This window comes from Pyrgilauda ruficollis, unplaced genomic scaffold (assembly GCF_017590135.1).
Source record: "Pyrgilauda ruficollis isolate IOZ18807 unplaced genomic scaffold, ASM1759013v1 scaffold23, whole genome shotgun sequence".
Taxonomy (NCBI): Eukaryota; Metazoa; Chordata; class Aves; order Passeriformes; family Passeridae; genus Pyrgilauda; species Pyrgilauda ruficollis.
The window spans coordinates 1,577,945-1,605,499 of NW_024522539.1; the positions used below are offsets into that span (position 1 = coordinate 1,577,945).

The 27,555-nt window shown below is 38.6% G+C and overlaps 1 protein-coding gene across 5 annotated transcripts in view; it reads left to right on the forward strand.

Moving 5' to 3' along the window:
- The window catches only part of DENND4A (DENN domain containing 4A), a 48,628-nt gene extending 21,383 nt beyond the window's left edge, over positions 1 to 27,245 (forward strand). For 4 of the 5 annotated variants that reach the window (XM_041468737.1, XM_041468736.1, XM_041468738.1 and 1 more), the window contains 24 exons: positions 1,260 to 1,318; positions 1,957 to 2,101; positions 2,653 to 2,828; positions 3,305 to 3,405; positions 4,993 to 5,211; positions 5,453 to 5,598; positions 8,649 to 8,782; positions 9,639 to 9,774; positions 10,295 to 10,501; positions 10,590 to 10,718; positions 10,990 to 11,134; positions 13,019 to 13,138; positions 14,609 to 14,749; positions 15,622 to 16,709; positions 17,499 to 17,709; positions 18,471 to 18,565; positions 19,353 to 19,528; positions 19,650 to 19,796; positions 20,241 to 20,451; positions 20,697 to 20,951; positions 21,460 to 21,577; positions 22,237 to 22,399; positions 23,260 to 23,324; positions 23,545 to 27,245. In XM_041468737.1, coding sequence (XP_041324671.1) covers positions 1,260 to 1,318; positions 1,957 to 2,101; positions 2,653 to 2,828; positions 3,305 to 3,405; positions 4,993 to 5,211; positions 5,453 to 5,598; positions 8,649 to 8,782; positions 9,639 to 9,774; positions 10,295 to 10,501; positions 10,590 to 10,718; positions 10,990 to 11,134; positions 13,019 to 13,138; positions 14,609 to 14,749; positions 15,622 to 16,709; positions 17,499 to 17,709; positions 18,471 to 18,565; positions 19,353 to 19,528; positions 19,650 to 19,796; positions 20,241 to 20,451; positions 20,697 to 20,951; positions 21,460 to 21,577; positions 22,237 to 22,399; positions 23,260 to 23,324; positions 23,545 to 23,681 — 4,524 coding nt within the window. In that variant the 3' untranslated portion in view covers positions 23,682 to 27,245. The other variant, XM_041468740.1, reaches the window with a different exon arrangement.
- Positions 27,246 to 27,555: the final 310 nt, after the last annotated feature.

Consider the following 27,555-nt stretch of genomic DNA (forward strand, 5'->3'; position numbering starts at 1 on the left):
AAGTGCCCCTTCTGCCTGAGGGAGATGTGGCCCTTGAATAGATGCTTAATTGTGTTTATGTGCTTTTGCTGAAGCACAGGAGTCAGAGGACGTCAGGCTGATGCTTCCTTTCAGAGGGTGGTTTATGAAGGTTTGCCTCAGGCTGGAAAAATGAGTCCTCTGAATTCTTCCACTGCACAAGCTAATGGTGCTGCTGCTCCCAAGGTGACTTACTTGACAAATGCAGCTTGTGGTGTGGCCATCCACATTTGTCAGGGAAGTGGGATGTGAGACATGCAGGGAAACAGCATTGCAGACTCTCCTTAATTCCCTGTGTTTGGTGGCTCTCCAGGCACAGCATTAGGTGACTTTGAGCTTCTAAGTCATCAGTCTTGATGGCTGGCTTCTATTTCCTGGTCACCTGCAGTGGGTCTAAGGTGAAACACACTCAAACCTGAAATGTTACTAAAAATGGTCTGCACTGGCAGCTCAGTTGTACAAGTTGCTGTGGCTGAGTTATTACTGCTTTTAAACAACAGAAAATGCAGGAGGATTAAACCACCTGGTATCTTGTTACCCTGGGTTTGCCATGGCTGGAAACATCAGCTGGGCAGTGATAAACTGATTGTCTATTGCTATTCTTGTACTTCCCTGAGTCTTCCTATTTGTGCTGAATACGTGAATGATTTGCTTGATGCCATGTCACCCTAAGAAAGAAATGTGATTGAGTAGCATCTTCTTGTATCTTCAACTAATGCACATTTTAAAGATTCTATCAGAGCTGAGCAGTTTCTACCAGCCAAGAGCCTAATTCTCATATGTCTTCTGAAGAAAATACAGCTTTACATTATGACCTGCCATCTCTCCCCTTTATGAATTTTTATCCCTCTTTCTACCCCTAAACCCAGAGGGAATTCCCCCTAGCTCCTGAAAGCTGTGTATGAAATATGGGTTCTTACAGCCCTTAAAGTACAGAAGGCTTCATTTTTCAGCAGCTAATATATTCAAATTTTTGCAGCATTAGTTAGTTTAAAATCTTCTTTATGAATATGCAATGTATTCAGTTCTGGCCAAGAAAGGAAGATCATGCTTTGCCCAGTTTTTACTAAAAGATCCTGATATCATTGCACAGCACTTCTTAGAGTGATACACTACTGGGGTATACAAGATTCAGCTTAATTTGAAATATTTTTAAGTGTTCTTTGTTATAGTTGTTTAATTTCTTATAAATATTTCCAAAGTTCAGAATAAAAATAATATATTTTAAAATCTTTTCCCAGCTATCTCCACATGATAACTTGATTCTTAGCCAACCTGTGTCATCACCACTCCCACTGAGGCAAGTAGCAGTATCTTGTTAATTGTGAGATGTGTTCTGATTTGTGTTATGGAAAAGATTTGCTATTTTGAGTTGCAGTTGTGTAAATTAACTCACCTTGTCTGGTGCCTTTGGAACCTGGTAGATCTGAAGTTTATTCATGTGATTAGACCTGCACCCTGACAAGGACGCACAATTAATAATGTATTTTGGGGGGTTTAAAATCATTGTAGTGGTTCTTGAGGAAGAATATATATTATTAGATCCCCCTTTCTAGGAGTTCATCCCTGGGCTCCCAAGATAGTTCAGTCTTGTTTTGGAAGGGAGTTAAAGGAGTTCTATTACTGTCTTGACTTCCATGTCAATCAGTGCAGGAGACTGATTAAAGAAACACATGTTGTCTCCTGTAAATTGCTTCTCAGAAAGAAAAATTGTCATGCCTGTGTCCTGAAAATAGTCTAGACTGTGTCATGTCTCAAGGAATCATGGTTGCTGTTGAGAAATAATCATTCCTCACTGGACAGTGAAGTGTGCCAAGTATTCTACCAAGTAATCTTCTCTAAAAGAAAGATTTGCAGATTTCCATTTATTTTATTATCCAACTTTTCTTTTTTTTACTGTCCCTTGTAACTCACCATTGTGTTTATGTCCTGTAACAGTGGTGGCAAGTTTTCTACACTACTTCAGAATTTAGGACCTGAAAATGCAGTAACTCTGTTGGTGTTTGCTGTGACAGAACATAAAATCCTTATCCACTCATTGCGACCTTCTGTCCTCACAAGTGTGACAGAGGCATTGGTCTCTGTAAGTACCAGCTTTTAGTCATACATCTGCAAAAGGACAGAAAGAGTGCTTCTGAGATAAAATCTAGATTTAGTATTAGTGCTGTTAAACTTAGAGGTTGCTTAAAAATAAGAATTAAAATAAAAATCACTAGAGAGAAAAATTACTGTTGTAATGATATCCTATGAAGATAGCCAATAAATTGTTGTTGATTTTTGTGTAAATATTGTATATAAGTGTTTGATCATCACAGTGCATTAAATAAGAGTTCTTGATTTTCCCAACTAGCACAAAATTCCTATGGAATTTTAAATGCATGATTTTCCCTGCCTGTCATCACTAAGCGTTGTTTGCTGCCTCTCTGTGCAAGCTGTGATTCTGAAGAGTTTTTTCCTACACACTGAATTTTAGAGAAATTAATGTGCTTTCTAATTAATAATCTACATCTACAGTCTCAGTAATAGCAATCTGCCATGTTAAATAATTTTGAAGTTAGTGAAGTGTGGTTTACTCCTGCACAGGCTGTATTGCACATGTTTAACCTGTGTTTTTGTCTCTGCATGTTTTCCAAGATGATATTTCCCTTCCACTGGCCTTGCCCATATATTCCTCTCTGTCCCTTGGCACTGGCAGATGTGCTGAGTGCCCCGTGCCCGTTCATAGTGGGAATTGATTCCAGATACTTTGATCTCTATGACCCCCCACCTGATGTCAGCTGTGTTGACCTGGACACCAACACAATTTCTCAGTAAGTTTTCATCAACAGTTTTTCTTCTCTGTTAGTTTTTTTCTCCTTCCTCTTTTCAAAAGCAAAAACTGGCTTTTATGGCAAAACTTGGAGGGGTATTTTAGTTTTTCTTTCCATTTCTTTTCCTTCTGTCCTTGCCAGTTTAAGTAATTAGAGCTCAGAATGTGGCATGAGTGGTGGTTGCTGGTGCAGTAACAGGTGTTTAGTACCATTAATCCATCTCTGGTGAGTTGTAACTGGATTGGTTTCAGTGCTGAAGAATGTGGCAGTGTAATCATCACTCTGAAATATGGGGCACTGGTTGGATAGCTCTGATCAGATCTCCACACAGTAAATCAAATTTGACTTTGTTAGTTGGTTTGCAATCCTTCTCAGTCCAGTTTTAATGGAGTGAAACCTCCTGCTCTGGTGTGATGGAACAATCTCTGAACACATTCCAGTGAATGCTTTTTTTTTTTTTTTTTTTCCCTTTCCAGAACTGGAGACAAGAAAACTATTGCATGGAAGATCCTACCAAAGAAACCTTGTAAAAATCTGATGAACACTTTGAATACTTTATATCAGCAACTGGCAGAATGTGAGTGGGAAAGGTCATAGTAAGCTTTACACTGGGCACAGTGTGCCACAAGAACAGATAAATGTAGCTAATTAAATATGTTCCAAAGTTGTTAGTTCCACTAAACATTTATTTTTACAGAATGGGAGAATCTGTGCTCTAAACCCAGAGATTAGAAACGATGTGGGGGATTCTGGGACAGAGGAGACTTCACATATATATGAAGGCAGTATTTAATAGAGATCCCTTCCTATTAATGTTAGCCTCATAAAAAAAAAAAAAAAAAAGAACAGAGTTTCTAAGAGAAGGGAATAGGAAAGCAAAGCAAAGAGTAGGCCAGGACCTAATAAAGACTTTTTTTTGTTTTCATCCTCAAAGTTTGCTGATGTCTTGGCAATTGAAATTGGTGTAACTTTGACACTCAAGCTAATAGTACCTCACCTAAAAATTTAAGATGGAAATGATAAGTGTTTTATAAACATTAGGGGTTTAAATGTAAGGTACAATTACTGCACATCTCTAAGTAAAAAGTGGATGTTGATAGAATCCTCAAATATTGCAGAGCAAGGTAGATTGAACCTTGATTTGAGAAAAATGGGTAGGGGTGGTTTAGTGAAATTCATGAAAAGAAAGCACTTTTTTTTAAAGGCTGTTTACACAATCCTGGCTGTTGAGCTCACAAGAATTTGTCTCCTGATTAGAATGTACAGAAACAGAAGTTTATTGGGATGTGCTGCAAAAAGAAGTGTATAGCTGATGGGTGATGAAAAGTATCTGATGCTTCAAAATTTTGATACATTTTTCTGGAAGGGCTTTTTTAGAAAACATTCTAAACCTTATGTTCTGTATGTAAAAATAGAGTGGTAGTGAACTTAAATCTTATTACAGAGTCAGTTGCTTAAAAATGATATTGAGGTAAGGTTGGCTATAATTATATGATGTGGAATGACAGTGACAAAACCATCCTTTCACTTTCCTGAGACATTATTAGAATGTTACCAAACTGTGTGTGGCAGTGAAGTCTCAGCTAGAGATCTGATGGCTTTAAAATGTTGATACATGTACTTAATTAAAGAACAGATTTTGCTGGAGCCGCATTTTGTCTGTAGCAGCGTTTTGCAATGCTGTGTTTCAATGGCTCCACTTTGCCTCTAAGTGGTGATTTTCTGTGTGTGTCAGTATTTAATGTGCATTGTCTGCTTTTTGAAATGAAGGGCACAATCAAAAAATAATACATCCTATCCATGTGTTTGTCCTGAAAATATGCTTCTGTAATCAGCTCCTGGCTAAATTTTCTCATGGTTTCACAAACAGATTTCTTTGAGGGCTTTTTAAAGCTCTGTCCACACTGGTTCTCTGGTACTGCAGTAAGTCCTGTGCTGACCAGGCCAGTGCATCCTGCTTTTGCTGTTATCCACAGATACATGAGGTACAGAAGGTCAAGCTGAATCCACTGTCTCATGTCCTGAGTGAATTTGGTTATATTTTAACTTATCTCAAATGTAATGGAGTTCAGTAATCACTGAATCTAGTAAGTTAAAGAGAATATTTTAGACCAATATTGAGAGGGGAAAAAAGTAAAACACTATAATGTTGTTTTGTTCGCAGTGCAACAGCGACCAAGAGAAGATGCATTAATGGAATTGGCAATGAATGATTATGATTTTAATTCCGGGAAGAAATTGCATCTGTTAGATTTGGAGATCCAGGAAGCATTTCTCTGTTTCATGGCTTCAATCCTAAAAGGTTACAGGTCTTACCTCAGGCCAATAACGGAGGCACCCTCTGAAACAGCCACAGATGCAAGTTCTCTCTTTGAACTGCAAGGTGAAAAGTTATAAACTTGTTTTGTGTGTATTAGTTTATTGCTTTTTATTCTCTTTTATCTACAGAATAAAACATTGGCATGTTAGTGTTGTAAATGGTCGGGGAAATGTAAGTGCAGACAAAATTGCACAGTAGTAGCAAATATTGCAGGAAGCTTTTTGCACATAAGTAGGACAGTGAGTTCTGGTGAGGGCTTTTCCCTTCTGGGCTTTCTGACAATGCTGCTGACTGCACTCTGCAGGGTTCCTGAAGAGCAGAGACCGTTCCCATCAGAAGTTCTACACCCTGATGACCAAAACCCAGATGTTCATTCGCTTCATTGAGGAATGTTCTTTTGTCAGTGACAAGGATGCCAGCCTTGCCTTCTTTGATGACTGTGTGGATAAAGTAAGCAGGTCTTGGTGTGCATACAGTGTTTAACGTCTGCTGTTGTCTACCTTATCCACCAGAATGTATTTGAAATGCAAGTTTGTTTTTGCTTTTGCTTTCCTATTTTCTCATCATTGTGCCTTCAGTTTTCCTTTTTTGTTGGGCTTGATTCCATTTTTTGCTTCAAATTCTTGAATGTAAATATAACATCATGGAACAAATTAGAGGTGCTAATTTTCACTGGTATGTAACCTTCTCAAATACTGGCTTCTTGTAAGAAGTGCAAGAAGGAGGACTGAACTGAAACCCAGAATCTCACATCCCTACTCCTATGGATGTTATAAGAAATTCCACACCTCGTTGTCATCTTACTGGCTACCTGTACCACTCTGTTGTGGGACACTGCTGCTTAACAGGATGCAGTTGTCTGGGATTTCCTGGAAAGCAGGTCACCTGCTTTTTGTTCCATGAGAATTAATACTGAAGACTGATAACTGCTATTTACAGTTCCTGTTTATGACTGTTTTTTTTCCATGGAAGTGCAAAAGAGCTAAAAGGAGCTGTTTTGAAAAGAAGTCTGAAAACAGTGAAGTTTGAGAGAAATATAAAAGCATGATATTTAATGCTCTTTATAGCTTTTGGTAGTCTCAATATTTGAGTAGTAACAGTTTTCAAAACTCTGCTTCCCAGTTCTATAGCATGACTTGCAGGTATTCATGGCTTGCAAATGGAATTAATTACAAACATTTCTGTAATGTTGAGTCAATCCTATAACTCTATTAGAAACCCTTCAACATGTAGTGCTTGCTTTGCCATGTGCCAATTTGTGCATGAAACAGGAGCTCTCCTAGACAGAAATAGACTCTAGTGACTGAACTGCTGAGCAGCACTTGGTTTCCTGTGTGCTGCAGTTTAGTTCTCTGGCTGATGTTAAAAAGGATGTTTATTCAGAAGGCAATGACTGTGTAAGTGTCAAATTCTATCTGATGCATTTCATTTTATAGAACAGTTTATGAGGGTGCTGAAGTTGATGCCCTAAACTAAAGTTATCTTGTCTGGGAACTCAGACATCTCTCTCAAAAAGTCATGCTTAGGTTGCTGATGTCACTGTGAGACTGCACATAATTCATGGAGCTATTGGAGCCTTCACCTTTTAGAAAAGGTTAAGTAGCCATTTGTACAGCTGAAACAGAGACTTGTCTGTCCTAGTGCCAGGTGTTTTGCTACTTGATGCCCTGGACAGCTTCTTTCCACTATAAAAATGCTCATGACAGTTCTGTGAGAGCAAATTTTCCAGAATGCACGTACGCTTCTCCAACTTCCATTACTGACAGTGAGGATTTTATTCAGGTTTATTAATGGGACAGCTGCTTCTGTGCCAGGGATAGGGGTGGGGAAACTGAGGCACTGGCATTGCAATGATTTTGGAATTTGCCATGGCTTTAGAATTACTTGTGAAACTGGATATTCACTGACTGAGGGAGCAGGTTGCCATGTAGGATTTCTTTGAACAGTGATATATTTGCCTCATCTCTTTCTTGCTTCTCCTCCCTGATTTCTCCTAATTTCTGATACTGTTCTTACCAGTAACATACAGAGTCCAAATGTGGAAGTGTAGCAAGGACTGCTGTACCAACTAGAGCTGTAGCCAAGAGCAGATGTCAAAATTGAATTATTCCAGTAAAGCCAATATTTATATTTAATCTTTTATTACATGAAGCAGTGCCTGACAGGGTTTTTGGATGAGAGAGTGAAGTCATGAGTTGAAAGGTGATACAGTGCTTTCTTCTGGGTAGTTACAGACTACTGGCTTGAGACAAATTTTATGTACTGTGAAATTAGTTATCTATAAAATATCAACTAAGCCCTGTCTTAAATAATTTGTGAGAATAGTTTAAGATGAAGAGTAATCTCTTCCATGTTATTTGGTCCTAGACAGCAGCAGCAGATTGTAATTGATTACCCATTTTGTCAACTGAAAGATACAGTGTAATTGTCTCACAAGTTCTCATTTTTCCAGGAATTCAAAAATTACTTCAATTCGACACACATTTAAGCTACTGGCTTTATTATATTTCACTGATAAAACTTGTAGCTGTGGGATTTTTACATCCTTAGAAGTATTTAAATTGCAAGTAAGGTTTCGTTTACTGCTGCTTCTCAGGAGCCATATGTTCTTGCTACTTGGCTGGTTCAATTTGCTAATGCTTTCCATCTGTCTCATGCAGCAAAATGTGTAATTAAGGACACCTCTTTGTATGTTTATCAAACTTTAAATATTCAAGAATTTTACTGAAACTACTTGATACATTTGCACCTCACTGGAGGGAGACAACTGTGGAATATGCTTCTTTTTGTACATTAACTCTCTGTTGCCAAATTCTTAAGGCATAAAGAACATGCATTCTTGGGTTCCACAGGTTGCTTATTCATTTCTTTGAAGTATTCTACCATTTGGCTGTCATTTGGTTGCCATTTAAACCATTTAAGTAATTTAAATTAGAAAAACAAAGCTGTGCCTGTCTCCCTTTAACTTCAGTAAGGTCACACATTTATATTCCATTCTCTGGCAGTGCATGTGTATTTCTGCAGTCTCTGCAAACTATCAAGACATTAAGTGCTGTGTAAGTGACTGCAGTTGTGGATGGTGCTGGTTGTACCTTCTGTATGCATCACACAATGATAAAGCTTGGTATTGTTTTCAGTGGTTAAAAGAGGGGAAAATATCTTTATATTTAAAAATAAGTTTCAAGTTACTGCTGCAGTTGGAAACATAGTTCTAGAAATGGTTGTGTTCAGAAGGATTAATCTTTACATACTCCTTAAAATACTTACCTGAAAACAGGCAATTCAGACTGTACCATTGAACACTCATTATTGGATTGGGTGAAGTTCACAAAACCAATGCAACACTTATTGTTGTCATTACAGCTTTGCAAGGTGTCCTTTCATTTAAAGTGCTGTTCTTTGAAGCTAATGCACACTCTGTCCTGTTGATAATACAGCTGTTAACAACAGAAAATACAATGCCCCTGGTAACTGCTTTTTCTTTTAACTTCCTCCTCCAGGTAGATATGGACAAAACTGGAGAAACACGACTTATAGAGCTGGATGAGTCCTACAAGAGTGAGCACACAGTTTTCATAACACCCCCTGAGATCCCTCATCTGCCAAATGGGGAAGAGCACCCTCTGCAATACAGGTAGCCTAAGCACACAGCAGGATGCCAGCCAAAATCCTAACAGCTGCCCTTGTAGAGTTTAATTTCTAGGTTCTTGTAAAAGTCAGGAAGTACAGATTTTTCCTGTCCCTTTATGTTGATCAAGAAAAAGATGTGTGTGAAATGACTGTTGTACCAGTTCTTTAGAAGTTTTAATTTTGTGTGTGTACACACAAACAATACTTAATAAAGCTGATAGTGATCACATTACATTGTGCTGGCTGTTGACACCTTTTAAGCTTAAAGTTGAGATTAGTGGACCCAGTCTGTTATCCTGCTGCTGTTACTGATAATAATACAAACTGCAGATACTCTTTGGAACGAGAGAGTACATGTCCAATAATCGCTGAAAACTAGTGTTACTAATTTAGTAATGATGTCAGATGAGTTTGTTGGTTTCTTCATTAATTCTGAGAAATATTTCCATATCTAATCTGATTTAATCTTTTAGATAGTTTGATATTGTTCCTATTGATTTTCATAAGCCTCAGTCATGTGATGCTCACTGGGGACTAAGCCACACAGATTATTTTATTTTATTAACTAGAATCAATACTAATGCATTTGACACATTAATTAAAGAAAAAGTTATGACAGTAAATACATTTATCAGTTTAAGCTGCTAACCTGAATAACAGGTTGAGTCTGTTTGTGCAGGCATATGAACCCATGCTGAGGGATTAGTGAACCACTTTGTCAGTGATGTTGTTCAAGGTTTACTTTTGTGGTTTTTTTCCTGGGAAGCCACTGGTGCAAGTGTGTAGTTGATTTCCTTTGCTATTATGTGAAGTGTTTGCTTTGGAGCTGACTTACCAGAATTGACACATTTCTCTTACAGCTATAATGGATTTCCAGTATTAAAGCTAGAATTGTTTGAACGACCTGAAGGATTTCTCAGAGCACCAAATAACAAACTGTCCTCAAAAGCCAGTAGCCCCAACAGCCCATCACCAATGTTCAGAAGAACTAAACAGGTACTTGCTGGTGTTCTTGGAGTGTCAGGTGCTTTGGAAGGGGACAGCTTGAGTTTGGCTGTAAAGCCTGACTGGTAGTGCCTGCAGCCTGATGGTTCTTCAGTTCTTCACTGACCTGGTGACTGTAAGGTCACTGTTAATTGTTCTTTGGGTATGCTTCTTGCCTGCACCATACAAAGGCCCCTGTAGAGGTTGTTGCTTGCTGTGCTGTTCCTGTCCCTTACCCTTTCTTCACACTGTTCTTCATTAATTTTCCTTGTCCACTTCTTGGTTGCTTTTTACTGCCTGGGACTTTGAGAGACTCTAACTTCCAAAGTAATAGAGATTTAAAGAAATGCAAGGGTTTACCAGTGGAATATTGTGACTGTTTTTGTTATCACTCTCACTGCTTTCATATTCCTTCCCACTTTATTATATTGTTAATATTACTGTTGCAGTTTCCATAGATGTTCAGTTTTTAACATGTAGTTTTGTGTGATGTAGATATAAACACACACAAATAACCTGTGTTTCTTTCCAGGAAATTAAATCTGCCCACAAAATTGCAAAGAAGTACTCCTCCATCCCCCAGATGTGGTCCAGGTGTTTGCTCCGTCACTGCTACGGCCTTTGGTTCATCTGCCTCCCTGCCTATGTGAAAGTCTGCCACTCCAAAGTCAGGGCTCTGAGAACTGCCTATGATGTGCTACAGAAAATGCACACCAAAAAAATAGATCCACCTGACGAGGTAAAACAGCCCCCAGCTCCAGAAGGAGCCCGTGGGATTGCGGGCCAGGCGTGCTGGGAGCCCAGGGCTCACAGGTGTGTGTTTGCAGGTGTGCTACAGGGTGCTCATGCAGCTGTGCGGGCAGTACGGGCAGCCCGTGCTGGCAGTGCGCGTGCTCTTCGAGATGCAGAAGGCTGGCATCGACCCCAACGCCATCACCTATGGCTACTACAACAAGGTGTGTTTTATGAAGAGGATGGGGGGGAAAAAAATGCATTTTGATCTTGGCAAATGGAAGGGAGAAAAATGACAGAGCGGTTCAGGTGTGATTCTGTCATTTCTTGTAAGTTGAAGAAACGCAAGGCAGAATCATGTTGTGGGTTTTGGTTTTGTAGGTTTAGAAATCTGCTGTATTACTGCCAATGTAACTCAGTCTGAAGTTTAAGCTACTGTTTTCACACCTCGCTGTTCCTGAAGATGACTGCTTGATTTTGATATTTCCAAAATAGGCTGTTTTGGAAAGCACCTGGCCTTCAAGCAATCGAGGTGGCTATTTCCTCTGGATGAAAATACGGAATGTTGTCTTAGGAATAGCACAGTTTAAAAAAGCATTGAAAAAGTTACCAGCAAGCACTGCACATACATCTGTTCCTGGTAAAGTATTCACATCCTTCTGGCTTTTTCTTTTCATGCTGATGAGAAAGTTTATTTCAAAAATCTTTCTTTTGTTAGTTGGATAAAACTGTTTTAGAAAAAAAAAATGCAATAGTTCCTGCATAATTTTTAAAAAGCAGTCTCCTTTGCCTTTGAATCTGAAATAGTCTGCTGTTCACTTATTATATCAGCTGTTTGAGGTAGAGACAAAATATGGAACTGAAACTTGTTATAATTATCCTGGTTCATCTAATAACTAGTCTTAAAATTGGCAGAAAGTTTTCTCCAGCCTTGTCTGTTTTAATTTTACTTTTTTTATGTTAGCTGAGAGGCAACTAGAGCTAGTCCTTGAGTTTGCAGTACTGGTTGCAGGTTCTGCATACCATCTGCAGTGTCATGTTTGTTTTTATCTAGAATATAAGTATAATATGTGAGGCTGTAAATGTTGGGGGCTCTTTCCTTTTCTTTCCAGTGAAAACTTAGATAATGTGAACATCAAATAGTCATATGGCCATGCCTGTAATTGATATTTTTTAAAGGTACTACTTTCCATGGTATTTATAACTTCCTGGTAGTAAAGCACAATAGTACTTTGTAAAGTAGCAGCAATGCAGTTTAGTTTAGGGCAGGCTGACCTTGGAAGACCTTTATAACATACTTTCATAAATGTATGTGGGTCATCTGACTCAGCTTTCAAAGTCCTTCCATCCAGGGCTGTTCTGTGATTCCAAATGTGTACAAATAAATCTTTGCCCTGACAAACACAACATATATGATGGCCTTATGGCTAGATTATTTCTCTGGACCCCAGAGACTCCAGTCCTATTTCTGGCTCTGTCATTAACCTTATGGATGGCCTTGAACAATTTTGCTTTATTTCTGCCTGTTCTTCATGGAGCTGAGCTCCCTGATAAGCCACTTCATTGAAAGCCAGCCATGCAAAGCACTGTACAAGAGCTTAGCAATGTTGGTTGCAACTCAGACTATGTAAACTAAGGAAGTGTAAATAATTCTTAATTAAATAACTGTCACTTATATATTTAATAGCATTTGCTTTTGACATCATCTGATTTTTCAAGATTACTTTGCATGAAACCTCACAGCTGGAATGTGTGCTGACTTCTCAGGAAATCCAAAATCTCTTCCATAAATTCCAGAATATTTTCTTATCTTCACCATAGCAACAAGGTTTTTACCCTGTCTGCAGCAATCAGTGCAGCCTCTTTGGGGAAAAGGGGGAAAGAAACTTTTAATTATCTTGGACCCTCTTGATCCTGGAGAGACCATATTAATTACACCTGGGCAGTGTTTTGGCTTGAGAATGACCAGATAAGTGGCTTGAATGTTTGCAGGGGATTTTGGGGTGATGTTGATTATTTTCATTTTAATCTATTTTTGCAGACAAACTCATGTTTGCCACTGCATTTTTAAAATCTTTTTACTTTCTGGAGTAAAACCATGTGAATCACATGCATTAACATTTCTGTTAACATTAGTGTTTCTGAGAAACACTGTACACTAAAATGAAACCATGTTTAGATGCCTCTTGGAGTTCTTGAAAAGATGTGACCTTTTGATCAAATAAACCAGGCAACAGAATTAAAGTCAAACAGTGCTTTAGTTCAGTATTTAAAAAGAAATGTTGCCCATTACCCCTTTAATTTCATCCTCTAAAGCATCACTTCAGTGTTTATACTATAATAAGCCAATCCTTTTTCTTTTTTTTTTTTTTTTTAATTTGGTGGTAAAATGTTCCCTGTTAATTGGAATGTTCTTGATAAGAGTCCTTTGAATTACTGGTTGTATTCAATTTATTCCCCTGAACAATGTCACACTATTAAGTGCCATAACTGTCTTTATTCTGATGTTGCCCTGCACTGATAGGGGGACTTTCAGACACTGCCAATAACACATCACTCAAAGAAGAAGCCAAGCAAGGGAAAACTTGTCTTCAAGACATCCAAGAACAAAAGGAGGACAAGAGAGAGAGTGACTCCAGTTCTTGTACGTATCTTGTGAATACAGATAACTGGTTCATTGGGGATAAATAAAGATTCCAGCAAAAGCTAAGTTCTACAGCTGATTCCTCACAGTGAGTGAGTGTGATAATGCCAGTTTATGCCACTGCCTAAAGTTCTTTCTCTGAGTGTAATTTTCTGGATGTCTAATGGTTTCACTTGGAAAATTACAGTTCTTTTTTCTCTCTGTTTCAAATAAGTGATAATGGGAACATAAAGGCTTAATGATAATTATAGCCTAATGTTTTTGTCTTTTAAAAAAATGAAATTGCCTCATAGGCATAATCTACAGAAAAGCATTTTCTACTAGTCTGGTTTCTTTATAAATCCTGTAATAGGAGAGCAGCTGAAATTTTGCAAGTCTGAGAAGTCTAAATTACCCAGCTCCTTGGAATTCTCAAAGTTTGGGAGATGTATCAGAATTTCTTCAGGTTTTGCATCTGCTGCTCTTGTTTCCTTCAACTGGAGTTGAGCAGCATCAACGTCATGCAAGTACACAGAAGATCAGATTGTGTAGTAAAATTGTATAAGCACTACAGATTCCCATGTATATTCATGGAAAATACCCTTCTTAGTAAATGTTCCCCTAATAATATAATTATTAAATTTTTCAGTGGGCTTTCTTCTACTATTTGGGTTAACTGTCCCATTATCAAGTGATATAAAAGTCTGAGGAAATACAGGATTAGATAAGTTGTTTTGGTGTTTTCACTACAATCTTCCTTCCAGCACTAGTATTTTTTTCTTGAAATTTCTTGAAAAGTTGTCTTACATATGATCATGAGAACATACATGTAAGATTACAGACAAGTTATTTAGGTTTAATAAAGCTTTTCAGGATGCAGAAAATGAATTCTTCCTAATTTATTACTTTTGGCCATAATGATGACAGATGTAGCTGTCTATAATAATATGATGTGCTATAACATTTTGCAGTTTTGAAAACAGCTGGATGATATTAAAGTTGTCTGAAATCCTTTAGAGAAGTAATTCCTTATTTTGGTAGTCACCTGCAATGGAATTTTTGTTTCATATCTAAAAGAGTTGAATATAAATATTCACATTTACTTCATTTCTCCTGTGTAGTCCTGGAGGAAATGAGATCTGTGTTGAAAGTGAGCTCTTGCAAAGGCAGGAGAAAAATACTCTTACACCTCTTCTATGCAAGTGAGCAAGGGTGGTCTTAATCTTTACAACCACAAGACATTTTGGAATGGTTTTTGGGCTTTGTGTAGTGAAGCTTATGGAACTTCCAGCTTTTGGAGCTTTCCAGAAGTAATGCTGGGAGTTGAATTTCCGTAGTGCAAACCTCTGCCCAGGCAGAGATCAGCCTGTGCCTCATGGGTGCAGCAAGGTGCCACTCAATCCTGTGTGAGGTGTCCAGTAGGTAATGGGGACTTGAGATTTAAGGAGTGTTCCTTGGATTCTGTAAAACTCTATCCTTTTCTGTCTGCAGTGTCTGAAGTGGAGAGCACAAAAGGGAGTGGGGACTGCCTGCCCAAACTGAATTACCAGAACTCCAGCAGTGACAAAGCCACTTCCAGCATCGTGCGGCTCAACGGCACCATTGACAGCACCGTGGCAGAGGGGAGCAGGGGTGAGTGCAGGGAAAATGCACATGTTGTCCAATTTGTTACTAATGAGTTCTGAGTAGTGCTCCTAAGTTCTATTGTCTACTAAACTTGCAGTATTTTATTGCTGTAGTAGCAGTGGCTGATGAAAAGTGGGGGAGGGAGTTAAGGATGGAGTCAGCATATGCTGTGTCAGGAAAATTCATGGGAATATTCTGCATTTCTGGATTTTTTCCTTGTTTGTTCTGGTTTTTTTGCTGTAGTTAACATCTGCTTACAAAACATCAAAATCTTGGGTTTTGTAATTAAGTAATTAATTCCTTCAGGATGGACAAGGGGTTTCTGTGCAGTAAAATTAAAAAGACACTTTCAGACATTTTCATGAGTCTTTAGTAATGTCAGTTCTGGTTATTATAATACTGTCAGCTATGCTTGAAATACTGTAATGTACTTTAAAGTCTGCATCTTTATGCTCTGGCAAAACAATGGAGATTTCTCTGACAATAATTCCTTTTGTTGGCTCTGTTTCTAAATCATTAAGTTAGAAGGTGATGCTTTTTTTTTGCAATTTCCTTGATACCTGTGCTATCCTTAACTTTCAAACCTTGTAGTAATGTCCCCAAAAGAGGGAAGTAAATACAACTGAGACTTGATGATGTCTCTCAAAATGCTCTTTAGGTTGTATGATTTTATTCCCTTTTAAGTGTTTTATTGTCTGTCCCTTCCTAAAAGTTATGACCATGGTCAGCTCAGTATTTCAGCCTCTAGCACAACACAGTGAATTCCATCTCTGTGTTGTAAAATGTTGGAAAGATGAGACAAATTTGCATTCTTCTGTACTTCATTCAGTTTTCTTGTACAGCAACAAATAAAGCACCTTGTCCCATTTGTTTTTCAGAGAGTTCTGTAGGATTGCTGTTTACATCATCTTTTGAGGATGCCAATGAAGCAGAAGTTATAAAAAGTAAATCCTTGAGAAAGAGACATAAAAGTGCAGTGGAAGCTGACTTAAGGGAGATGCCGTGGGAAAGCAGGAACCGGAACCTGAGTGGAGATGGCTTAGTGGGACTCATGATAAACAGAATCAATCAGGAAGCAAACCCTGGAGAAATCGTTGAAAAACTGGGAGCTGATGCCAAAATTCTATCTAGTGCATTACAGAAAAGCATAAGGCCAAAAACTCTTAATATCAGATCTTCTTCTTTAGAGTCTAAGAGAGAGAGCCTGGAGAAAGAATCCAGTGATGAAGATGCAGCCTTTGATTGTAGTTTTACAGATAAAACCGAGTCTCCTGTTATCTTTGATCTGGAAGACCTGGATGGAGAGCCTGAAACACCTACAGCAGTGAAAACTTCCAGTGAAAAATCTAAAAAATTGCAAAGAAAGAGCAGCTTTCCAGTAAAGCCAGTTGAAAAAACAGATGTGGAAACTGGATTTGATCCATTGTCTCTGCTGGTTGCTGAGACAGAGCAGCAGAAAGAGGAGGAGGAGGATGATGATGACAGAAGTATCTCTACTCCATCTGCAAGAAGAGATTTAGCTGAAGAAATAGTCATGTACATGAACAACATGAGCAGCCCTTTGTCCAGTCGTGCCCCAAGCATTGAGCTGCAAAAACCCTTTGATGACAGAAATGCAAACAAAAGGAGCCCAACCATTATCCAGCCTTGTAGGAGGTCCAGCCTTCCCCCAAACTCCCCAAGGCCACCCAGTCTTACCAAATCCAAGAGTTACCACGCAAAACATGAAGAAAGGCCAAGGGACAGGCTTTGGTCTTCCCCAGCTTATTCCCCAAACAGCCCAGCCAAGGAGCAGGACACAGCCAGTGCATTGACACTTGTGTCATCACCATCGTTCAACTTGGACACACTGCTGACTCCCAAGTTTGATGTTCTGAAAAGCAGCATGTTCTCTGCTGGAAAAGGGGTTGCAGAGAAAGCAAGCAAGTGGTACTCCAAATTTGCAATGTATGCTGCATCTGCAAAGGTAAGTTTTTATCAAGTACTTATAAATTAAGGAAAAAACTTTGTAAAGGTTTAATTACTGACTCACATGTGATGAATCCCTGAGTCTACATATGTCATTGTAGACTGTGTACATTAAGTTGTTTTAATGATGTTTGATATACCAGAACCCTAATTTTAATATCCTGAATAAAATTTTAGTCTAGCTTGGGTTCTGAATATATTTAATGATAGAATATAAGTGTGTTGACAGAACAAAGACTGCTCTGGCATCCCTTTTTAACCTAAAGAAGAAACAAATAAACAAATACTGGTTTGAAATCTTTATTGTTTTTATGAGTAAGGGGAAATCTGGTTGTATTGGTTGCCAAAATAATTTAAAGCTAGTTTTGATCTGAGGTCATTTGTTAAAATGTTATTTGCTGCTACCAATTCAAACCAAAACTACTTTTGTTCCCAGTCTTTGGGAATGGAGAGTCTTTGGGAATGCCTTGTCCATCCTAATGTATTCCTCCAACTGCTGATAATTCTTGTAGCAATGGGGTAAAAAAGTTACAGGATTAAAAATGTTATGATTTCACTTAATTATTTTTGTAAGGAGTATCTTTGAAAAAGAATCCTGGTGTAGCTATTTAACCTAGAGTGGGACTTGCCTTGTCTTGCATCATTTCTGAACACAGGTCTGTGATCCTTCAAGGAGGGAGGATCATGCCTGGAATTTACAATTTACTGAGACAAAGAAGTCTGCCCCTTTTTTTTGGGAAATATTTTTGCTTTCCTTTCATTTTCTCTCTGGAACTTCTTTTCTCAGGATCAAAATTCAGACCGAGCAAGTGTTTCATCCCTTGGAGCTCTGGACTCAGAATCTACTTCTCTCACTGATGAAGATGTCTGCAATGATTTTGAAAGTGCATCTCCTCAGGAGAACACCACATCAGAAATTAAGGGAATTAGCATCAGCAAGACAAGCCTGGAAAGTTCAGCTTCCCATGATAGCTCAGCTAAGCAGTTTGACCAGTGTGGTAAGAGACAGCTTTTGCATGGCATTCATCAATCTGAACAAAAACATTCCAGTTTTAAAAGTTGTTCTTTCATAGTTCTCAGTTTAGGATCATCCTAGTCATTAGTCCTTTTTGTGGAAGAAGTAAATTTTTCTTTTACTACCTGAAAACTCTTACCCAAGTGGGAAACCCTTTGAGTCCTTGAGTGTTCATGTAAACACCTTAATTGTGTAAGTTGTACAGCTCCAGCAAACACCCATAAAAACATTGTAATGGTAACTTTATTGGTCTGGTTCTGTTTTCTAAAAGTAGTAAAAATACATTTTAAAAATCTGTTACAATTTTCTAGAAGCCACTGTTGAAGCTGATTATCAGACAGACTGTAGATATTTTTTCTAATCTGTGACGGATAATTGATCATGACTGTTGTATCATTTTTTGATGTCATTTGGGGTACAGACAGCACTTCTAGTCCTTCTCTAGTTTTTGTCCACACAGAAGGTGTGGCTATGATTTACTTAAAATTTGTTTCCAAGCTACCAACTGTTGTTAACAAAGAAAAGTGAACATATGGAAATAGTTTGTTGGTAGCTTTTATTTTTGCCTTGGTTGGTGCTGGGCAGATGGCAGCCTCACACCCCACAGTTCTGTACCCATGTGTATCATTTGTTGCATCTTCCATCACACATTTTATTATAACTGCAGTATTGTTTGAGCAGAAAAACAGGGTGCTAAAAATGCATCTTCTGAATAACTTGTACTTTGGGTTTTTTCTTTAACAGGTTCTCTTTCCAAGTTCCCTTTACCTGACAAATCAGAGCTGGTGTCTTCCTGCAGCACCAGCAGTACCAGCGTGTTCCAGAACTACGCCATGGAGGTACAGGATGATTTACTGATTTAATTGATGGACTTGGAGCATGTGTCTTTAAATATGAGTATTGTCTGTATTTCTGGTGAAGTTCAAAGATTCAAACTAAAACACTGACAGACAGATGGATATTTCTGTCACAAAGTAGATCTAATTTCAAATCCTGCTCTAGAAAGGTCTTTATTTCAGTCCCATCTTTTGGTACTTTAAGCTTCAGTTCTCAAGAGTTTGCTTTTGGATGCAATTGAATTCAGGCATCTAAATCCCTTGTGGAGATAAATTTGTTCGAAGTGAAAATACCAAGTCTGAAGTAGCACTGGATGTTTAAAAATACAGAAGAGAGAAGTGCCTATTTCTTGGTGTAACTTCTAGTAAGATCACTTTTCTTTTCACTCTTAGGCTGGTTTGGGTGGCTCTTCATTATCTTCTTTGCTCCCCCCTGCCATCTCCACTGGATTTAGGTTGATGACTGTTCATTTGCATCTTTTTTTTCCCCATTTCTATAATATTGACAGTCACTACAAAAGTGTGTTTAAATTGTAAACATAATTTATGTAGCTGCATAAATATTCCTTTAATTTTATGCTTGCAGATTACAGATAACATGTTATTGTTAATAGAAATATTATTAAACAGCTGGTTGATTGTAATCTGAGCAGCAATAAGATGAACTTGTATGCAAGTGGGAGGAATATTCATCAAAGGGCAAAGATTTTGGCTGTAGTTCAGAGTGCCTTGTGACACAAAAGTAGCTTTGGGAACTTGTTCTAGCGGGTTCTGTTCCTGCCCTGTGCAGGTCCTCATCTCGAGCTGTTCTCGGTGTCGGACTTGTGACTGTTTGGTTCACGATGAAGAAATCATGGCAGGCTGGACAGCAGATGATTCAAATCTCAATACCACGTGTCCCTTCTGTGGCAATTTATTTCTGCCTTTTTTAAGCATAGAAATCCGAGATCTTCGGCGGCCTGGACGGTAATAACAATATTTGAATTTTCCTCAATTTTAACTCGTATTGGGAAGTGCTTTTTGTTTGGGATTCAGGTTTTTTTGGGGGGCTTTTTTAGTTGTTGTTAAGCTTTTGCTTTCCCTGCAGGTATTTTCTGAAGTCCAGCCCTTCTACAGAAAATATGCAGTTCCCATCCCTTTTCTCCAATCAGAGTGGGAAGTCCTGTAACAACACAGCCACTGTTGGCCTCACTACATCCCTGATGTCTGTCCAAGAGGATATCAATTCAAATAGGTAAACATGCATTTCCTGCCTAGAAATTCCTCAGCTTCTCTGTGCATATGCATGTATTTTAGTCAACTGAAATAAATTTCTGTTCTTTGAAGAGGAGAGATTGATTTGAGAGAGGATCTCTGTGCTGCTTCTCCCTTATCTCACAGCTGGCCAGATCATGCTTTCTCTGCCTGATATGCACCGTTTCATCCTAATACAAAAATTCATGTTGGTATTTGTAATTCTGCAAGTTTTATGAACTCTTTTGAGGATGTTGGTGTTCATCATCAGTGCAAGGGGGAATAAAACTTGCAGTGTAGCATGAATGAGTGTGGTGACTGACAAGGCAGAATTCAAGCTGTCAGGTCCATTATTTCCAGTTTATTTCTGTCTCTGTGTACATGTTGGAGGACTCAGAGTAAAACAAAAAGATTATTTTTTCTTCTTTTTTTTCCTCTCCTCTAGCAAATCTAAGCAACATGACAATGTTTATGCCAGAAGTATCCAGATCCCCTCAGGAAGAAGACAAAATGCCTCTGGGTCAGAATGTACAAGTCACCCTGTAGCAAGGAGCATCAGTACTTTTGGTCCTTTGGAAGAAGATGAGAAGGAAAACCAGAAGATCAGCCATATCATTCCTACTGGTAGCCTGCCTGCTACTTTGCAAGGACCAACAGTGTGTAGTTTTTCTACCTTAAAAGTCATTTTTTCGTGTTTGCCATAGATTAGAGATACGTGTAACAGCATTAACCTTCCTAAATTACAGTAAATGCTAGGTTGTATTATTTAAACTAATGCTAGTTCTAGCTTTTAGATGTTGGTGTGTGTCATAGGGAGCAAAAGCATTTATAAGACCTTGTAAAAACAGTTACACTCATTACATTAGTTACAATTAATGGCATTTTTTCTCTGTCCCTGCAGGATTCCTTGGGCCTGGAATGGCGCTTGCCCAGTCCTGATCCTATAACAGTTCCTTACCTGAGTCCTCTCGTGGTGTGGAAAGAGCTTGAAAGCTTACTTGAAAATGAAGGGGATCATGCAATAACAGTGGCAGACTTTGTAGATCATCACCCCATCGTGTTCTGGAATTTGGTGTGGTATTTCAGGCGCTTGGACTTGCCCAGCAACTTACCAGGATTAATACTTTCCTCTGAGCACTGCAATAAGAACTCCAAGGTATGGGATCTGATAGGAAACACTGACATGTGAGAAACGGCTGCTTTCCCCTATAGGAAATCATTACATGATTCAGTAACTCTTGGAAATGTCTTGCACTATGCTGAACCCAGTCCTGAATTGGTAAAGAATGTGTCAGCTGAGGGAAGATATTCAAAACTCTGGAACATGTGCTCAGCAGTCCTTGAGGGGGGCCAGTGTTTAGCTCTTACTCATCCCACTGCAATTTGTGATCCTCGGTTTCAAGGAGGATGAGTTGCTAGTCAGTTTTGTTATTTGAGCAGCTAAGCAGTAGAAGGAGGTAGTTTAGATTTTAGGACTGTAGAAAATAGACAAAACACTAATTTGCCATGTCGCTGATGATCTCATTCAGATTTAGCTTTCTGTATGTAGTTTTAATAGCAAAGCTTTTTACCATGAGACCTAGAGATGTGAAGATAAATGTTAAATACAGAACTCCTTTGTCATGACCTTGTAATCAAATGCCTTTGTGCATTCTCCTGTTCAGATTCCACGGAACTGTATGTCAGAGGACAGTAAATATGTTCTTATTCAGATGCTATGGGACAATATGAAATTGCATCAGGATCCGAGGCAGCCTCTGTATATTCTGTGGAATGCTCAGAGTAAGTTTTGTTTCATGTGAATTTTGGTGGTATTTTTTAAGAACAATTTTTCATTTTGAGCAACTGAAGCATGTGTGTTGAGAAAAGATGTCTTTGTGGATAGTTCACACGAGCTACAATACTGATTTTTGATCATACTGCTTTTTGTCTTGCAGGTCAAAATCGCACTCTTTTGTTTGAGAGTGAGTGTTAAGCTTGGTGTTGCTATTCTCAGTTTTGGGTGACTTGTTTTGGGAGGGAGCCTGGTTCTGTGCTTAGCAGTAAATTGCTTGAACAAGTTTTAGTTTTCCAGCATTTCTGTTTCAAGTCATTGACTGGTATTGCCAGTGGCTTTTTCTTCACTGGGATGGGAGGAATGAGAGGGAATACATTTCATTGATGCTGATCATCCATTTAGCTCATGTTCTTATTTTTAGAATTTGCTTACTCAGAGTTTTGTTGCTGGTATTGGATCACACCTGAAAATAGCTCATGGCCCATTGCATCTATTGAGTTTTCTTATGTGCTTTTTGTGTTCTACATTGATCATTTTTGACTTGATGTTTTATTCACTGCATACATGTCAATATTTTCACAGATTCTGTAGCCTTTTTTTAACAGCTCTGCACTTGTTACACAAAGAATCTGTTTATTCTTACAGCTTTTCCAATGTTTTTCAGCCCAGAAGTACCCAATGGTCCAGTTATTGCAGAAAGATGATGACTCCTTTAACCAGGAGCTCTTGAGGAGTATGGTGAAAAGCATTAAGATGAATGATGTGTATGGACCAATGAGTCAGATACTGGAGAGGCTCAACAAGTGGCCACATATTAAAAGACAGAGGTAAGACCACCAACGTGCCTAGCTGGAGCAGAGTTGGGCAATAATCAGCTTATTAATGTGAATTATATTTTTCTAGTGTGTTTTTTAAAGAAAAAAACCCACTGTTTTTCACCAGTGTTTTCAAAATTTATCACTCTGGTAAATTTTTTAATGGTAACTTTCACAAACTTAGCTTTTCGATTTTTTACTTTTTACTTCTCCCCCCTCCCCTTTACAGCCACCTCTTTTTCTTACCTCTGAACAATGGGAACTAGGGATTGTGTATATATGTGTCTGTATTTTGTTATTGAATGTTTTAAGTGTTTTAAAATAAAAACCCTACACTTACTTCTAGGGTGTACAGAGAAGGAGCTAAGAGAGGTTATGTCTCATATTTAGGCAGGGGTATTTTTCCATTAGCAGTGGAATTGGTGAACATTGTTCCTGTGAATTTTCATTTCTTGCTTGGATTTACTGATTCATACTAGGATATACAACAGGCTTGTCAACAGCTGGAGCATTGACAAGGTGTTTATTTGCTTGTCTGCCTGCTTTTTCAAGCTAATGTGAAAATGCAGAAAAGCAAATTCCTTGCCAGGTTAAATTTTGTGGAATTTGGTTGAGTGTTTAAGTGTGTGTTTCTCTCTGCATGCACTTGGTGTAACTTCCAGAGGACCTACCATGGGTGATGTCCATGTGTGAGGAATCCAGGGCATTCTCCAGAGCTCAGAAATGACAGTATTTTGGAGGCACAATCAGGAGTTATGTTTAAAATGCCTGCTTTTTAATAAGTTGTCTTTAAATGCTTCAATCTGTTTTTAATAGAGACTGTTTTGTGCTGTATCAGTGCAGTATATTAATTGGGGTTTTTACCATTTCAGGAGCCTTTACAGAGAAATACTGTTTCTTTCACTTGTTGCCCTGGGAAGAGATAACATTGATATTGGTGAGTTCTGCCAACTATTCGAATGAGATGATGAATTTATGCAAACTTAGTTGTTCAGCTTCCAGAAAAAAATAATCTGTAGATTAGATGTGTGCCACTCTCTGGTAAGTGCCAAATAAAAAGGACTGTACAGCTATTTTGTGCTGATAAATGCAGCTGCTGTGGCATTTGGGTGGTGTTTTTGAGCTTGCTGTCTAAAGTTGTTTTTCCCTTGCTGCAGATGCTTTTGACAGAGAGTACAAAATGGCCTATGACCGTCTCACCGCTAATCAAGTGAAGAACACTCATAACTGCGACAGACCACCCAGCACTGGAGTGATGGAATGCAGAAAGATTTTTGGAGAACCATATCTTTAAATGTACCTGGCTAAAGAGGTGATATCTCTGACGTATCCCTGTGTAAAATAACCACTTCAGTCACAAGGAACATCTCAGTCTTCAGTGTTCAGGAATGTGCGTGCGAAGGACTGTGGCAGGAGGCCTCGGGAAATTCGGCCTGGCTGCGGTTGTGGAGATGGACAGAGAGCAAAATGGGCCAAACAATATTTCCCTGTCCCTTGTTCTTTCTGCAAATCAGTGTGTGGAGAGGCAGGTTCTAAACAAAATCAGTTCTCTGACTTGGGACAACATATTACGGCTCCCTTTAAAAATAAAATAAAAAATTAAGTAACAGGTGGACAGAAACAATGCACTGAAACTAATGTGAGCGAAGGAAGTTCTTCAGAATCTATTGTTTACATAGAATATTCATGATGTTATGAAGAGCATACAAAGTTGTATTATACATATTTTAAATTGTTTATAGTAAGTTGATATTTTTTTAATTTTTTTAAATTACTGGAGTGAATTTTAAATGGACTTGCTGCAGAAGCAATACAGTGCTTATTTTTTTTGCAGTACACTGCTATTTATAGTAACTTGTCCAGTTACTTTTTGAAGAGTGATTTGTTTTTAAAGCAGAATAGAAAATGTTAACCTTCACCTAGACAGTACTGGAGATCCAGGATTTCTCTCATGAACACTTGGAAAATGTGTTACCACAGCAATTAGAAGGAAGGTATGGTAAATTTTGAAAAACTCTTAACAAATACACTGATGTCTCTGTGAAACACTTCTGTAGAAGTCTCCTCTTCCTCTCGTGTTCCCTTCCCTCCCCACTCCCTAGGAAAGGGAAACCACATTGAAGAGTCCTATGGATTTTGTTATGGAATCAGCCCTTGTCAGCTGTTGGCATTTGTTGGTGTGGCCTCATTCCAGATGTGACCCGGAGCAAATGCCAGCCTGCAGTGAGTTCTCCATGAGCACGCAGCGCTCCGAGTCTCAGAGGTTGTGTTTGAAGCACTCAGTACAGCACCACACAATGCCCATCCAAAGCTGCTAACTCAAGTACATCCAGCAAACTTGCTACAGGGAATTATAGGGAATGTAACTTACTGGGGCATATTGTGCTTACTTAAACATACTTGGAATGTTCTGTCTCTTATTTCACAGGCAAAACAACTTTTTGTTTTCTCTGGAGAAAACTACTATATCAGTCCTTGTGTGGAGTCATGGCTTTTGCCTCATGTTTTCTTGTTCTAGACATTTAAAAAAATGTTCTGTGCTCTCAGTCACATAGTAACTCCTCACCAGAAGGCAGACTGCAGGGAAAATATCAGAAGTCTTGCATGGAGGTGGGAAAACAGACATTGAACTGTATAAAACGCCCTAAACAAATTTAAATCATGCTTTAACAAATAGCTTTATTTTAAGTAATCTTAATGATTTTCCACTCCTAATTTTAGTTGTTGGTGTTATAATACTTCCAAATATTCAACTGTTACATTAGATCTTATATTGCAGTCTGCCTACCAGTAGGTGTTTTTAAAAACATCTTTAGTTTGCAACTGTAATAAACAGCAATACTTAGGCAGAAAGGTGATAAACTTTAAAGCTCACATTTACTTTATTAAGTGAAATAGAGCGAGCCTTAGAGGCTTAAATGAAAAATAATGCTGCTATGAAGCTCTGCAACCTCCTCCCAGACCTCTGTAAAGTTGTAAGAAGAAGCTGCCCTAAGAAGAAAGGGTTTAAAACCTGTAGAGCTACAGGTATGTGCTGATGATAATTGCAGGACGTAGTCTTGGAGACAGCTTCCATCGGGTAATGCCTCTTCTCTAACGTGCTGCTAATTATGTAGCTGACCTTTTTGAACGTATCCCCCCACCTGAGGTGGAGCTAGCAATGCTACACTTACACCATCTTTCACGTTTAATTTATTTTAACAATGTGTGATGCTCTTTTGTACTGCCACACTTGTACAGTATCCTTGTGCATGAAATGAAGCTCCTTTTTTCACCCAGGTACAAGGTAGAGATACCCTCTTCATTCCTCTGAACTATTGTGAAACAAACAGGCTATTTTTGAACACATTCCCTGTAAGTACCCCTTCGTGTGCATGGCTGCTCTGTACAGTAGGAATGCTGCATTACCATGGAAATCTTGCCTCCAGTAGTTGCTGTACTTAAGCTCATAGCTGGGTGTGCCGTGGGGAAGGTCGTGTTCCCAGCTCCCTGCAGTTCTGTTTCCCATTTGCCACTGGGGCAGCCACTGTTCTATAGGACCTTCAAGCCATGAAAGGAGAGAGAGCAAGTGCTTTTTCCAGAGCTGCCGTGGGGTTAGAGGGGCTGAGCTATGACCCAGCTTCCCACTCCCATTGCGGGGTGGCCGAAGAGCCGAGCCCGGTCCCCATGCCCAGGACACGGCGCAGGTGGGGGGGCAACCCTGTCACACGTGGCCCTTCCTCCATCCTACTCCCAGCCTCCTTGTAAGGACTTCCAACTGCCTTCAGACTTCCAAACCCAACCAGTTTTACTTCTTTGCAACATCCCCCAGCACTGTCAGGGAGGGAGTGCTGCCCTGGGAGCAGGGCTGTCCGCGCAGCCCCTGTGTTCTGCAGCCCCGGCGTGGCTCCCCTGAAGCACTGCCAGTGTTAATTTGGGTGTGCTTTTAAATTATGCTATCATGTAGTAGCTCATCAAGTGAAATCATTATACTTAACGAATTGTTTTACAAAGTCTGTTGCAAGTCAGTCCACTGTAGAAATATATAAAAATAGAGTCAGAATAACAACATACTGTAAGTGGGAAATTTTCCTTATTCACATAACAATGTTCAAACATATCCTGAGGTCGATAATTTTTAGAGCATCATACAATTCAGTGTTGAAACAGTTTTCAAATCTCACTTTCCTTTATTAGAAAAGCAATTTGATTATATTTTCCAATACCACAAAGATGAATAAATTAAATATTTGAGACATATTTTCAATTTAAAATTTTGTATGAAATGAATTTTCTCCTTTTGTGTACTAAATAAGGCTTATGTCCAAAACCTGAAACCAGGGTTTTACATTTGCAGTGCAATATATATTTTGCTTTACTTATGGTTCCACTGGAATAATTATTGGAGATTAAATACTGAAATGTGAATAGAAATTGTGCTGTTTCTCTGACACTGCTGTGTCCCATTTGAGAAGGCTTGCTGTTGGTACAGTTACAGCCTGATGAATTTGACTTCCACAGGCAAACTAAATGATTTGTATCCCAAGAAAGAGAAAATTCCTGCATGTAAAATCTTAGTGTAACAAATGGGAGATGCAAATAGTAATAATAGAGAGGGGTATTTCTGGATATTATCTCACTGGGATTTAAAAATGGTACTTTGTTAGTCTGCAAGCAGCACTTTTTAAATGAATGGTTGTAGATTTGTAAATATGTAATGTTTAAATTTTATTTACCAAAAACCAGTATGTTGGATGTTTGCTTTGGTTTGTAGTTCCTTTAAAATATGCAAAGTCAATGTTCACAATGTTAAGGTTTTTTTCTGTCTCATCCAAAAAAAAGAAGTTTTACAGTGAGTCAATAAAAAGCTTAAAATCTTTCTGGTTATGTTCATTAACATTTTATTAGATTGATTAGAGTGACAGAAATGTCTGCAACTCCTGACCCTATTGTGTTAAGAGTTAACCATGAGGTGTTAACCATAAACCTCTCAGGTTTGGTGATGTCAGTGGCATTTTTTCATCTTGTCTGTAGAAGTCAGTGTTAACAAGAGGAATTATTCCTGGATAAATAATCTGTAACTGTCAGAAACTAGTGTCAGGATGAAAACAAACCCCCAGCATTCAACTCCTTGTTCTATTTGATTTCTGGCTTTAGTTTTGATTAGGGGTAGTGTGCCTTTTAGTCTT